This window comes from Ambystoma mexicanum, chromosome 1q (genome assembly GCF_040938575.1).
Source record: "Ambystoma mexicanum isolate Mex_15411 chromosome 1q, UKY_AmexF1_1, whole genome shotgun sequence".
Classification (NCBI taxonomy): Eukaryota; Metazoa; Chordata; class Amphibia; order Caudata; family Ambystomatidae; genus Ambystoma; species Ambystoma mexicanum.
The window spans coordinates 81,672,827-81,686,035 of record NC_090922.1 but is presented as its reverse complement, the minus strand read 5'-3'; the positions used below and the strand labels follow the sequence as shown (position 1 = coordinate 81,686,035).

General features: G+C 43.2%; 1 protein-coding gene across 2 annotated transcripts in view; it reads left to right on the top strand.

Moving 5' to 3' along the window:
• Nucleotides 1–13,209, top strand: part of LOC138525280 (farnesol dehydrogenase-like) — a 139,747-nt gene that overhangs the window by 70,062 nt on the left and 56,476 nt on the right. For both annotated transcript variants that reach the window (XM_069635573.1, XM_069635572.1), the window contains one exon: nt 4,268–4,364. In XM_069635573.1, the coding sequence (XP_069491674.1) occupies nt 4,268–4,364 (97 nt within the window). The remainder of the gene's footprint in view (nt 1–4,267; nt 4,365–13,209) is intronic.

Sequence of the window (13,209 nt, the reverse complement as noted above, 5' to 3'; positions counted from 1 at the left end):
ATCATATCTATTCATTTCTTTGTGCCCGGTCGTGCAGCTACACTCGTGACCTATTTCACAGGTACACAAAATGCTTTATTGTTGCTCATTGGGTACAAATAACATCTGGTGATATAAAAAATATGAGTACAAAATTGCTAATCAAATAAGTTTGTTTGTGAACCAAAAACATTTTAATTAGCAAACTCTTCTAATCAATTTTTGAAAACTAATTTATGGACTGTGTTTGCAAATGTGGGGTTCAGAGGGAGTGGTTGGTAATGGCCTTGACGACTCATCGGGCGAAAGAAAGAAACTCTGCATTTGTAAGGTCTATTAAGACTGTAGTGTTTGATTATGGTCTCCTTCCCTTCTCCCCCCCAACTTCCATTAGTGCTTGTTTGAACCTTAGTATTTGAGGGCTTTATAAAACATAGACAAATCAAAAGGTGCCGCTATGGTTCCTAAAACTACAACCCCACATGATGGCTGATTATATTTTTAGAATGATCAAAAATTAGTTTGCTTGCTGAAAGGAGATATGTAATTGCTGTGAAATAAATAAGCACTTTGGAGTGAAATAAACAAATGATTTGGTAAGAAAGTGTCAATAGCAAGGAAACAACATTTGATGAATTAGCAGCCACCAAAACATCAACACTATTGCACTTGCTGTGCAGTCAAAATTAACCCTTTTTGAGGAATATAGAAACATAGAGAATCATTCCAGCTGAAACACCATTAGAACAAGGACCTCCTGTGTGGTACTGAGTTGGGTCAGAAGATGCTTCTACAACTGTGTTCCTATTCATCATCAGATAGCTATGGAAGGAATTCTGAGAGAACGCACAAAAGATAAAAGCAATGCGACCATTATGACTGACTTTCCTGACTGACTTTAACAGCCGACGGTTGAGGTACCCAGGGAGCTGGGTGCTGCCACAAGCCTGGTGTGGTCCCAGGGCAGCATAGTCAGCAGTAGTACCCAAATTGACCTTTTATCATTGACCTTTTGTCCTAATTGACTTAATTATAATGGTCCTAATTGACCTTCTGCACAATTGACCTTTATATTATTTTAGTTATTTTATATATGTATTGGGTTGGTTTTGGATTATAAATAATTTAAGGGGATTGAGTGGGGGGTTGTCAAGGGTTTTGGATTGGTGGTGGTTGCGGAGGGGTTACTTGACCTTTTAAATTAGGTCAATTCTCCCGAGGTCAATTGTGAAATGGTCAATTAGTATACAACTGATCCTGTCTTTCTAATGGACTGCTGGTTTATTTTCATATTAATATATATGTTTATAATGCAAGCCTAGATCTGCAGCAATGGAGCGTTTTCCAGGTCAAAGAGCAAAACATTGCTAACTCGAATTTCACAAGTCATCAAGTAATAATGATCACACTAAAATATATTGAAAGAGGAGTGCACAAGAAAGATGAAATCTAGGTTACGCAAAGGTGTTGTTGGGAGAGCCAAGTCTTCAGTTCTTCCCTAAACTGCACGAGACTTAGAGCAGTCCGGATTGTCACTGGGATGAAGTTGCAGAGGACCAGAGCATAACATAAGAATGACTGTTTCCTAGTTTTCTCCCTGTGAGCCAGTCCAGTTTCCAGTCTGGAGATGGTTTTACTGCAAGATGACCATGTGAAGCTTGATGTTTTTAGTTTGCCCATCAGGTAGGCTGACATACAGGTGGTGGTTGCCTTGTAGGTAAAGCATGCAGTTTTTAACCAGATCTTAGCAGGGATGGGGAACCAGTGTAATTTACGCAAAGTGGTGGGGATATGGGCACATTTCTTAGAGCCAGAGATAACTTGAGCCACAACATGGTGGGCTGCTTTGATTTGGCCCAGATGAGCAGCCAGGAGCCCTACGACGAGGGTCCTACAACTGTCGAAACGCAAAACCTGCATCACCATTCAGTAACCCTGCGGCAGGAATAAGGGTTTGATCTTGCGGAATAAAGATGTCTAATACCAAGTTATTTCAGCCCTTTTTGCAATGTGTGGTTAGAAGAATAGGTTGTTATCCACAATGAAACGTAGTGATTTTGCTGGGTGGCTGAGTTGAGGGTTGAACCAGTCCAAGTGCATTTCATCAAGCCACTTTTGTGTAGGTTTCTACGTAAAGAAGTGGCCAGTGAGTAGGAATTCACTCTTGGTGGGGTTAAAGTTTAAGTAATCACTTGTCATCTAGGTTTGGAAAAGTATAAACCTCAGGGAGCACTGTTTTGCACCAGAACCCTATCCTAGACAGCCCTTAGTGTTAAACATCAGGCACAGTTAACCATTGTAGAGCCCATTACCAAAAATTCAGGAATCAGGAAGAGAACAAACGAGCATGTGAGTTACAGCTTGCAGAGAAATGTTGGCCTGCTTAAACTCAACATAGTCGCAGGTCGAATGTTCACACAAGTGTCCATTTGCGGGGAGATGCAATCCCACTCTGTTCGTGCCCAGTCTCCAAGTGAGCGTCCATGAGTCTTCGTCCAGAGAGAGGTTATGGCTTACTTCGGTCGGAAGCTGCCCTGAAAAACCAGGAAGTGATTGAACAACACTATATACAAAGCAGCATGCTTCAGCTAACACTCTGAGCCCAATTTCAAGATGAAGAACAATCATAAACACAGCTGGTTCATGGAGGTAGAGGGGTGGGGCTAACACTGGTTACAGTGCGTGCGAGCAGCCTATGCATGGTAACCAAGTTGTATACAAGCCAGCTAGAGAGAGGATCAGGTGTGGGAGTTAGGAGAAGGAGCTTATTTGGAGGTAGCGGGGAGAGGAGCAGAAAGAGCAGGAGATAGGAGGATGGAGGATAGAACCAGAAGTCTGGGGAAGGAAGAGGCCAGAGACTGGAGTGAGAAGGGGACAGAAGGATGGAAGGTGGGAGACAGAGAGAGAGATACCCCCTGAGGAGGCTGGGGAGAGGTGGACACAGGGTACCGGATGAGAGGCTTCAGGAAGCTGCGGAGAGAGAGGACCAGGAGGTTGGAGAGACAACCAGGAGTCAGGGGTGGGAGAGATACAAGATGCTCGGGAGGAGAAATAAGGTACCAGGAGGGTGCAAGATAGAGATTGCAAAGCTAGCTATGGAGACAGGTGACTAAGGACGCGGTGCAGTGGGAAGCTGAGGAGGAGGTGATGGAAGGAGCCATGGAGGATGTGGAAAACAATTAATATATTGGTGCCAAAGGAGGGAGTACCTTAATAGGAGCTTGTAGATAGTGAGGGAGTGATTAAGGAGGGGGTTGATCAGTGAGGAATGGCGAAAAGGAGATCTACTGGGAGTAGGAGAAAAGGGTTATCAGTTGGAGAATAGAAGAGCAGGAGGATGATGGGACTGAGAGAAAACGCAAGGGGAAGCTTGAAACAGATGGAGGAATGCGCCTGAGGCAAAGCATTGAGAAGGTGCTGGTGAAACAAAAGCATGGGAGGAAGAAATAAGTGAAATTTCCTCTGGTACAAGTTCATGGCAGGATGTCAAGGAGGAGAGAGATTTTGGGTTGGAAAGAAATCCGACCAGGAGCCCACATGAGGTGGATGGTGAGAAACCTAGAGAGGGCCCTGTAAAACCTTAAGGTGCCCTGCAGTCTTCATATGGCTAGGGTCCTGGGTCTATGGACAACTCCAACATATCGCTGACTACAGAAGACTTACCAGCATCCAGTGCATATTAGAGACTTCATAGGAGGAAACCTCCATGCCGTACACTAGCTGCAAAAGAATATTTTTGAGGAGGATATGAATACCAGAGACCTTGCTTGTAGACTGAAGTAATTGTGAGTACTTACGACAGGGTGATGCATTGCATCTGGTTACCATTCTTTTTAGGACACAGATGCCACGGTTGAAATATTGCACCATAATATGGTGGGTAATGTCTGGGTTAATACTGTACAAGTGTAATAATGGTGTTTTTGTGGGGGCTAAGTGCTCAGTGTTTGTAATCTTATTTGCCCCACTTTCTCACCATTACATACAACAATAAAAACAGGGAAAAGAGAGGAACGTGATCTGCGCTGGAAGAATATGCTCAGAGTTTGAAGTATGCAAATAAATTCAGTACCCAAAACATGTCATAAAATATAATCTAGAGACCAAATCACTCAAGATTTTCTAAAAAATTATGCAAACGCATGCATTTGAATGTATTTGATATTCTGCACTTTAAATGGCATATTGGTCGACACTTAATGAATATTCCTGCATTAATATATTACTAGCAAAATATACGAGCCATTCAAAAGCATGTTTGTAATGTTTCTGTTTCTTTTTTTCCCAGGTCCTTGAGACTCTTGTCCTGAGCACTTTCACATCCTGGAAAGCATTTTTCCCACTGGTGAAAGATAACCCCAATGGGTCGTACACCTTCATCACAGGTGAGAATATTCTGACGTAAAAAGGCACTCAGACAACACTGTACATCGCCCCTGGGCAAGTAAATGTCTCAGAATGCAGAATCCATTCGACTTGGCAGGTCACAGCATTTCTCGTGTCAGATCTTTTTAGTCTAAGTTCTCCTCTGAAAAATGTACTTTTTACTGTGAGATTTTACAAAGGGTCCCCGATTCCACCCATCTCCATGTGTAAACAATGACAAGGAATGACACTAAACCCTTCCCACATCTCTGGCACGGGAGTTTGAATGAAACTTCGCCCTTTCTGCATCACTGATCCAAAATCCTTGAATGGACTCTCACATCCACATCAATGGTCCTATAACGGGGTTGTTAGTTAAACACAGGTTTTATGCATGTTATTGTAGCCCCCCCTATTCCTCCTGCAAATATCTTGTATTTCCATGGATTCACACAAATTCTGTGCTCCTGTATATTTTAAAAGTCCTATACATTCTCCATCACTGATAACTCAATTTTAATGGGGTCTCACTCTTTTCCATATTACTGGGATTCAGTGCAGGCTTACATATTAACCTCTAAATGGTCTTGAACATTGTATACATTCTACTCAGTCCACTGTCGGCAAAATAGGGGTTTACATGTCTGGCCTTGATTTGGGTTATCCAGGAATCTAAAACATAGCAAGTAAAGGCTTCAACCTAATTAAAGATGCATGGATTTAATCTCATATTTTCTACAAATGGATTTTACATTTCCCTAAAAAACTAGCCACCCGGGAATGAACACACACATATCTACAAATAAGTTTACAATAGAACATTGTCAGTATCCACAATCATAATGTTAATTACTAAGAGTACCTATGATACGTATAAAGGGATAACCCAACTCAACAAGTGTCTCAACTAATGACAGGTAAATTACTCCTAGAGAAAATAACATCACTCTGCTTGACATCGGGGGACTACCACATAAACATGTTTCAGATGATAGGTTTATTTTCCACGGTCCACCTTAGGAGCTTTAAGTTTAAGACATGTCCACCATCTTCACAGCACTGTGAATAAGGGAAATGGCAATGTCAGGACAAGGTGGAAAACAAAAGAATTCCTAGTATTGTTAGGCGTGCGCTTGTGTGCTATTATTCATGTCCCATACAGGAGTTCTAAAAACCTATGATAACAAAGTCAATAGCAAAACAATTTGCCATTCATTATAAACAAAGGCACCTGGTGCCTCGGTTTATATCACATATTGATCTGCTCTCCAGTTGCATTAATTATTGATGAACATTCAAACTTTATTCAGCAAATTCACTAAAGTACAATCTCAACACATTAAAACAAAAACATGAAAAAAATAAAAAGGTTCAACATTAAATATAATTGCATACAAAATAGCAGAGAAATTAAAACCAATACAATCTAATAAAATCGTAGAAACAATCAGCCAGCTTCCATTAAAAAAACTAGACTCACAAAGGGGACCTACTAATATATACGGCAGCAAAATTCAGTTCATGGTAATGCAAGGAGATTAAAAACATACATATGAACGCTCAATTGCTAAGAACAATTATTTGTATTCAACTTATCAGATCTTAAAAATGCGTTCTTATGGCCCTATCGGTAATTAAATATCTAGAGTGAGTGATAAATACATAGATTTACAAGCTTTAAGAAATGTGAGTGCCACAAAGACTTTCCTAATCCCTCTCTGTTCAAACCGGGTTTAAGCAATTTTAATCTTGGTGCTTGATTTAAGGGCTAGGAGAAAAAAAATTGGTAATTGATTCCATCTCCAAAATCAGCAAGTGGTAGAGCGCCCAATCCGCATTTCGTTAAGAAAATTCAACTTGTGAGCCCATGTCTCCTTCATTAACAGATAACGTCTTGATTCGTGTCCTTCCCTTTGGTACCTTCTGACAACAAAGGAGCCATTGCCATTGATAAAAGAAGATTGTAAATCAGTCATTGTTTTGGTGGAAAAAGCACTAGTTTAGCTTACAAAATGGTCAACACTGAGATCAACTAGGAAGGATTTGATAAATGTAAGCCACTTCCACTTGCTCCCCTCCATATCCCTGATATGATACCGAAGAATCCGCTTATGTAATTTTAGTTCATTGTCGTAATTCAAGCAAACCTAAAATAAATTAAACAACCCAAAATGTGCACCATAGGTAATTGGGTAGAGGTCCAGTTCCAGGTATACTGGCAGGGATGGGGTGCTTGGTGGATATGTGAACAACTGTTTCAAAAATGTTCTCTCAGCCAAATACAACTTCTCCAGCGTAGGGTGGCCCCAAAGCTCCACTCCATAAATTGCAGCATTATGTGTGATCACTTTATTTACCTTGAGGAAGGGTTGGAGAGCCTTGCCACCAAATGTTTGCATAAGTGAAAGGGTTGCCCCTGCCCTTGGTCTTAAAATGCAGCCACTGTACCCTATCTACTGTGACCAGGGGTTTGATGTGATAATTTACTTCGACAGTCACTTCACATTTTCTTTTTCCTTTTTTTAGATATGGGGGGTTCTCCCACACCCTCTTTAATTCCCCCTAATCCTAAAACCAAATAAGAATTTTTGTTGATCTACATTGTCACAGAGTAATTTACTTGGATACATCCTCAGTACACTGTGATCAGGACCTGTTATTGGCAGTCCAAATGCCTTGATAGTCAAATGAGTCAATCTTGCGGATAATCGCACCACTCAATCTAAAGTTGCCCTTAGTATCTGGAGTGATGACAAGCCGTGGCCACTGTTTTTGAAAGTTCACCTGAAGATTGTATTCTTTTCTGAATTTGTCCAATATTGCTGCTTGCCTCGAAATACCTTTTGTTGTCTTTAAGAGAATAGCTACGTCATGGGCATATAGCAAAATACCAATTTTTTTCCCTTTTATATGAGGGATATCAGAGCCAATGTCCTATATCTGTAGGGCCAGACCATTAATATATAATCAAAACAGCAGGAGAGCCAGGCCACATCGCTACCACACTGTAGAATCTACTGGGAAGCGATCAGTCTGCTCGCCCTTGGCCACATCTGACTCTAGCTTTAATCGCTTAAAAGAGTGTCTGAACGCCTTTCATTAGTGCCACCTGGATATCTATCAACAGAGTGGAACGCTATTCCGAAATTCAGGAAGCAATATAAAGTGACTCTTTTCTTGCAGCTGTAGATTTAAAAATGATAGCAGAGAGCAGGGAAGCCTGTTATACTGTCCCTTTCTTGCTCATAAATCTGCCTTGTAATTCAGAAAGTAATTGCATGCATTTAGCCACTCTTCCAGACGTGCTGGCAGCCCCTTGCCATATCTATTTGCAGAGGAAGCGATTAGATAATAGGTCAGTATTTTTTGCTGGTAACGAACTACAGCCGTTTTTATAAATTGCAAAGTGTTAGCTGGGCGCCAGTAGAATATGGCATTGTGTACACTATTCATGATATTAAAAAAACAAGTTAACAAAGGACCCCAAATTGGATGTTTATTCTGATACAAGTTCACCGGATTCATAGCCACAGCCGGAGCCTTCAAAGGTTTTTGTAATTTTCGAGAAAATTGTCTACCTCAAGAACAGTAGTTCTGAGGCCAGTGTTTTAATATTCTTTGATTTATTTGAGTGAAGGTTACTGAAATGTCTCCACCATTGGTGTGTCTGCATTACTGAGGCAGTATCCAGGCGTCATCAGAAACTCTATTCATTTACTAAATGCCAGAATTTCTTTTGACCTTTATCAACTGAGGCTTGCATAATCGAAATCCAATTTCCCATGCTCTGCGGCTGACTTCTTCTGAGCAATTATAGATTTGTATTCACAGCGAAGAACTTTTATAACATCAACATTTGATTCCCTGTCCTTTTTTAACGCAGCGCTGATGTCCTTTAGCTAATCTGCAATAATTATCAAACCACTACTTAGACCTTTTGTGAATGCATTTAGGCTTTACAGCAGCATTTGTGCCAGATACAAGAGGCATTATTATTATTTAGGTATTTTGATGATTCACAAGGTGTCGTCACTTCTCCCTAAGGGGGAGTCCCTTCTCATGAGGCTAGGGAGGTGAGGCCGATACGCAATAGTCTACCTCGGTGTAGTTCAATGCGCGAGGACCTCGTGGGGAGGAACTCCCTCCTTGGGGTCAAGGACGACCATCTTGGGGTTAGCACAGTGAATAATAAAACATCTCCACATTCTCTAGCCCATCCTTCTATCCCCAAACTTCTTGTTGAAAGCAAAACCATATACTACTGTGACGCAAAAGAAACAAATGGCCTCGAAAGCACCAAGACAAGGAAGAACACAGACAAGGGTCTTTAATAGCCTGTCCCTCAAGAACAGACTACATTGTATAAAAACCGACAATGGACAAGGAAAGTCATCAACCCCAGCGTGGAGCTCAGCTACAGGGCCTGCTGGGAGAAGCAAAAGACAGTGAGCGTTCGGCGCTGGAAATCCAAAATCTGGTTGCAGACCCGAGGATATGAGGAACCGAGGACACCAGTGTTCGGGCGTGTGAGTCCTCACAGGGTTCCGCAGGATCGGACCCGTGCACCACAAGAAGAGTTGGGCAGCTGGTGATGCCGCATAGCCGCAGAAGCAGATGGGGAAAGCCGAGCCAGCCGAGAAGATGGACCGCCATCCTTTGAAGCCCCAGTGACATACCAAAGCCCGAAAGCAGGTAAAGGGTGGATGAGAGACCCAGATAGACCCAGAGGGGACGCACGATGCAGGCAGGAGGCGCGCAGGAAATCCTTACCTGGCTTCATACTAGGCATACCGCTGACAGAACCCCGAAGGGTCTAGAGTGCATCCAACCTCCTTGTACCAGTGGGGAATAGAAGCCGACTGACCACCAGGGAAGGGTCTGGGACCGTGTCCACCATAACAGTGAGGAAGAAAAGCCCACTGGTCACTAGTGAAGGGTCTGGGAAAAGGAGACCACTGGCAATACAAGAAGGGTCTGGGACCCCAACAGAAGTAAACCAAAGCATAGAGGAAGTCTTCCTCATTATAGTGGTGTAGATAAATCCACTTATAAGAGAAGGGTCTGGGACCCCAACGGGAATGAGCAAAACTCTCCGGGAACTCTTCCCTGTCACAGTAGTCAAGTACTGAAGCCCAATATCAGGTAAAGGGTGATACGGGAGGCCAGGAGGGGATGGAGAGACGCAGGCAGGAGGTGCGCAGGCAATCCTTAGCTGGCTTTGTACTAAGCATACCGCTGACAGACAGCCAAAAAGTAGAGAGTGTGTCCAACCTCCTCCTTCTTGTACCAGCGAGGAAGGGAAGCCCACTGGCCACCAGGAAGTGTCTTGGACCCAGTTCACCATAACAGTGGGGAAATGAAGCCCACTGGCCACCAGTGAAGGGTGTGGGACCCCGTCCACCAAAACAGTGGAAAAAGGGTCTGGGATTCCAACAGAAGTAAACCAAAGCATAGAGAAAATCTACCTCATTATAGTTGTGGAGATAAGGCCACTAGTTACAAGAGAAGGGTCTGGGACCCCAACGTGAATGAATGAAACTCGCAAGGAATTTTTTCTCGTTGCAGTGTTCAAGAGGGAATCACTAGAGCCCAGAGAAGGTTCTGGGAACCTAACCAGATTTGTGACATTGTGGAAAACAAGTCAGAGTGGCAAAGTGTGTGTCAAGCTGGAAGCAGTGAGAAAGAACTGTGTCTAGCAATACCAGGAAAAGGAAGTCATTCACCTGTGTAAGGAACGCATGGTATCAACAGTAAGACAGACGCAAGTGACCACAGTTCAAGGGTGTTTATTGAACTTTCGCAAGGGTGTGATAAATGCCTATCTAAATTTAAATCTACAGATGGGAGCAAGCTACGACCATCAAATAATAATAATGCAGTCCTAGTGGAGTCTTGTCAAAATAAAAGGGCCCATCCAAAAAACCTATTGCCAATCTTTAGCGCTAATTTACAAACATTGTGGGGTAGTGTTCATGAAAATTATATGTCAGGATGTTTCCCAAGTTTTCACCACGGGCAAGGCGGTTCACTCGAGCAAAGCACATGCTCTGGATTCTGCAGCACGGGCATACAGTTCTGTTACCAGCATCAGGACCTCCTATGGTCAAGTCTCTTTACTTCTTAAAAGTCTCTTGATTCAGAGGGCCTTTTGTACAAAAACAAGATGCAAAAGTTATTTTCTTTTTACAAGCATTCAATTTGGGTGTTCACCCTGGATCCCCCTTAGCCGGGCTCAGATCCTTTTTAAAAACAAAAGTTCAATGTTGAATCCCCCTCTTCTGGGCTCAGATCCCCTTATTACAATGTTCAGAGAGTATTTTTGCTTGGGTGACTTACGGTTCACCCCATATAGCCCTCAGCTGGGCTCAGATCCCTTTCTTTTACCAAATTAGGCTCCCTCAGCCGGGCTCGTATATATTAAACCATTGAAGACTTTCGAATGTGCACAGGGTTTAGCTTGACCCATTGCAGGACCACTTTGATCTAAAGATACCTTTTTCTCACAGTTAGCATCAGTTGGATACCTAACAGAGACTTTCGAATGAGCACCCATGTGGCGCCGGACCACTCTGTCTACTGTATCTTTTCTTGGCCTCCCAAAGTTCCGTCACTGCTTTGGATTTCAAATATATTTGCGTTGCTCGTCTCATACGTCTCACACACTGTTCTCTTTCGATTTCTTCATACAATGTTTCCTCTTGCAACCTTGGGTCAAAACACAGGCTGGTTTGGTATCAGTCTCTCCGACTCTCCGGCTGTGCTGTCTTTACTGACACTGCTTGGTTGTAGGTGCAAAGGACAGAACCACAGCAGCAATCACTCCTCCCCGCATTGTGTACCAACACGGGAGAGCCCTCGGTACCTTTGACACACTCTGCTGGTTTGATCAGCTTTAGTTCCTGGTCTTAGGTTTCTTACTTTCCAAGGTTTACGAAAGTAACGGTCTTTAAAGGTCAAGGGCACTTGCCCTCCTTGCAACCCTCCCTGGTCTCGCCGTCTTTCTCTACGTATTAAACTGCCATCTTGGAACTGCTGTTTCCTTGTGTGCCTTGCCTCGCTCAGAGTGGGCTTTTGTGCGCCGCCTTTTATCCATGTGGGGAAGATTGATGGAAGTCAAGTGTGTTTAATGATCAATAATTGCCTGACCTTGCCTGGCCATTGTATTGGGACATGTCAGGTATACCGCTCTGGTGTTAGTCCATTGGCGCTCACGGTGAGCTGTCCACGAGAAAGTGTTTATGTCAGGAAGGGGGCGGAGGGGGTTGAATTCCTAAGTATCCTACCTGGTGGGATGTGGGAAAGGTGTTACAGGGAAGGGGATACCGCGTCTCGCCATACAGTGTCCCACTTCCACTCTCCGAAGACCCCTCATCCAGGTGATCCTCCCACACTGATCCACCCCCAGAAACTGGATCCAAAAGCGATGGCCGTGTCCTGGCCACCTGGAGGACAGATCTGCGGCGACTAGCGGGTGAGACACCTTCAAGTTTCTCAAACCTGGTACCAAATTAGATGTTTTGATAGAAACACTAGGGAAGGGAGTCATTCCATTGGCCTTGTGCTGAACTATGCCAAAGCAGACAAAGAACATGGAGGCATTTTCTTGGTCCTGAACAAAGGGTTGAGCTGGAGACACCAGGGGAATGGAGTTCTTCCCCTGGCCTTGTGTTAAACTGTGCCAAAGCATACCAAAAGAATGCAGACATTGTCTTGGCCTGCAATGAGAGCTGAGGTGAAGAAGCCAGGGGAAGGGAGTTATTCCCCTTGACCTTGTTGTGAATTGTACCATGCCATACCAGGGGAAGGGAGTCATTCCCCCTGGTTCTATTGGAAATTGTACAGAGCCACACCAGGAGAAGGGAGCCATTCTCTGGGAGGGAACATTGTGTAAAGATGGACTAAAACCTGCAAGCCAGCACAAGGGGGTCATTCCCCCTGGAATATTTGTTTTGAAGGAATATCTTGTTGAACCACATGCAAGAAGCAGGAGAAGGGAGACATTCTCCTTAAAGAAGGAACTTTCTGTTCGTTACCTTTTTAGTTGTATGAGTTACAGAAGTAGGTTATGAGAAATGACGTTGGAATTTACTTTGACGGAAGTTCTGACAGACCCTTTTAGTATTAGTTTTGAGGCAGTGAAACCCCTCTTAGAAATTAAGGATAGTAAAAACCCTTTTTACTTAAAAACAAAACCATGCTACGTTTGTGTCAGCATCCTTCTTCGACACCCTTACAGTATCCATCTATGTCTTCTATCCGCATTTATACCCCCCACTCTGAGTCAGAGTTCCTTCCTCCTGTCTTTTAAAAAGACCCTCTCTGCCTAAACAGAGGAAGGAGGAAATCAATGATTACATATAAAAGAGGGGAGAACGGCCAGTGTGTTGCTAGCGCAGAGGAGAAACACTACACCTTTTGGAATGCAAAAGATGCAAAAAGGTTGCTTAACTCACAAAAGAGAAAGAAGCTGATAATGACAGTCAGCCCAAAAAGAACTAATAACTTAACGCTGCCTCTGTTTACAGACCATAATTAGGATATTCAGTAATATATATTCTAAAGGAGTTTCACTCCTTCCCTGGGCAATAGTCTCTATTGTATTATAGTTCTCTTACCCACTATCCTTTGTCCTATATAGTGTCACTCGTTCCCACAGAATTGGTCTCATAAATTTTAGTCCTAGTGCTGCACTGGTCTCATATATTCATGGGACCCCCTTGTTTCTCTGCATCACTTAATTCCAGTATAAGTCACATACTCGGATACATTTTCATTACAGATCATTTGCACTTTAATAGCCCCCCACTTTAATAGCCCCCCATTCACTCGTACCTCACTGGGATCTGGGCCACCACCAAGCTATAG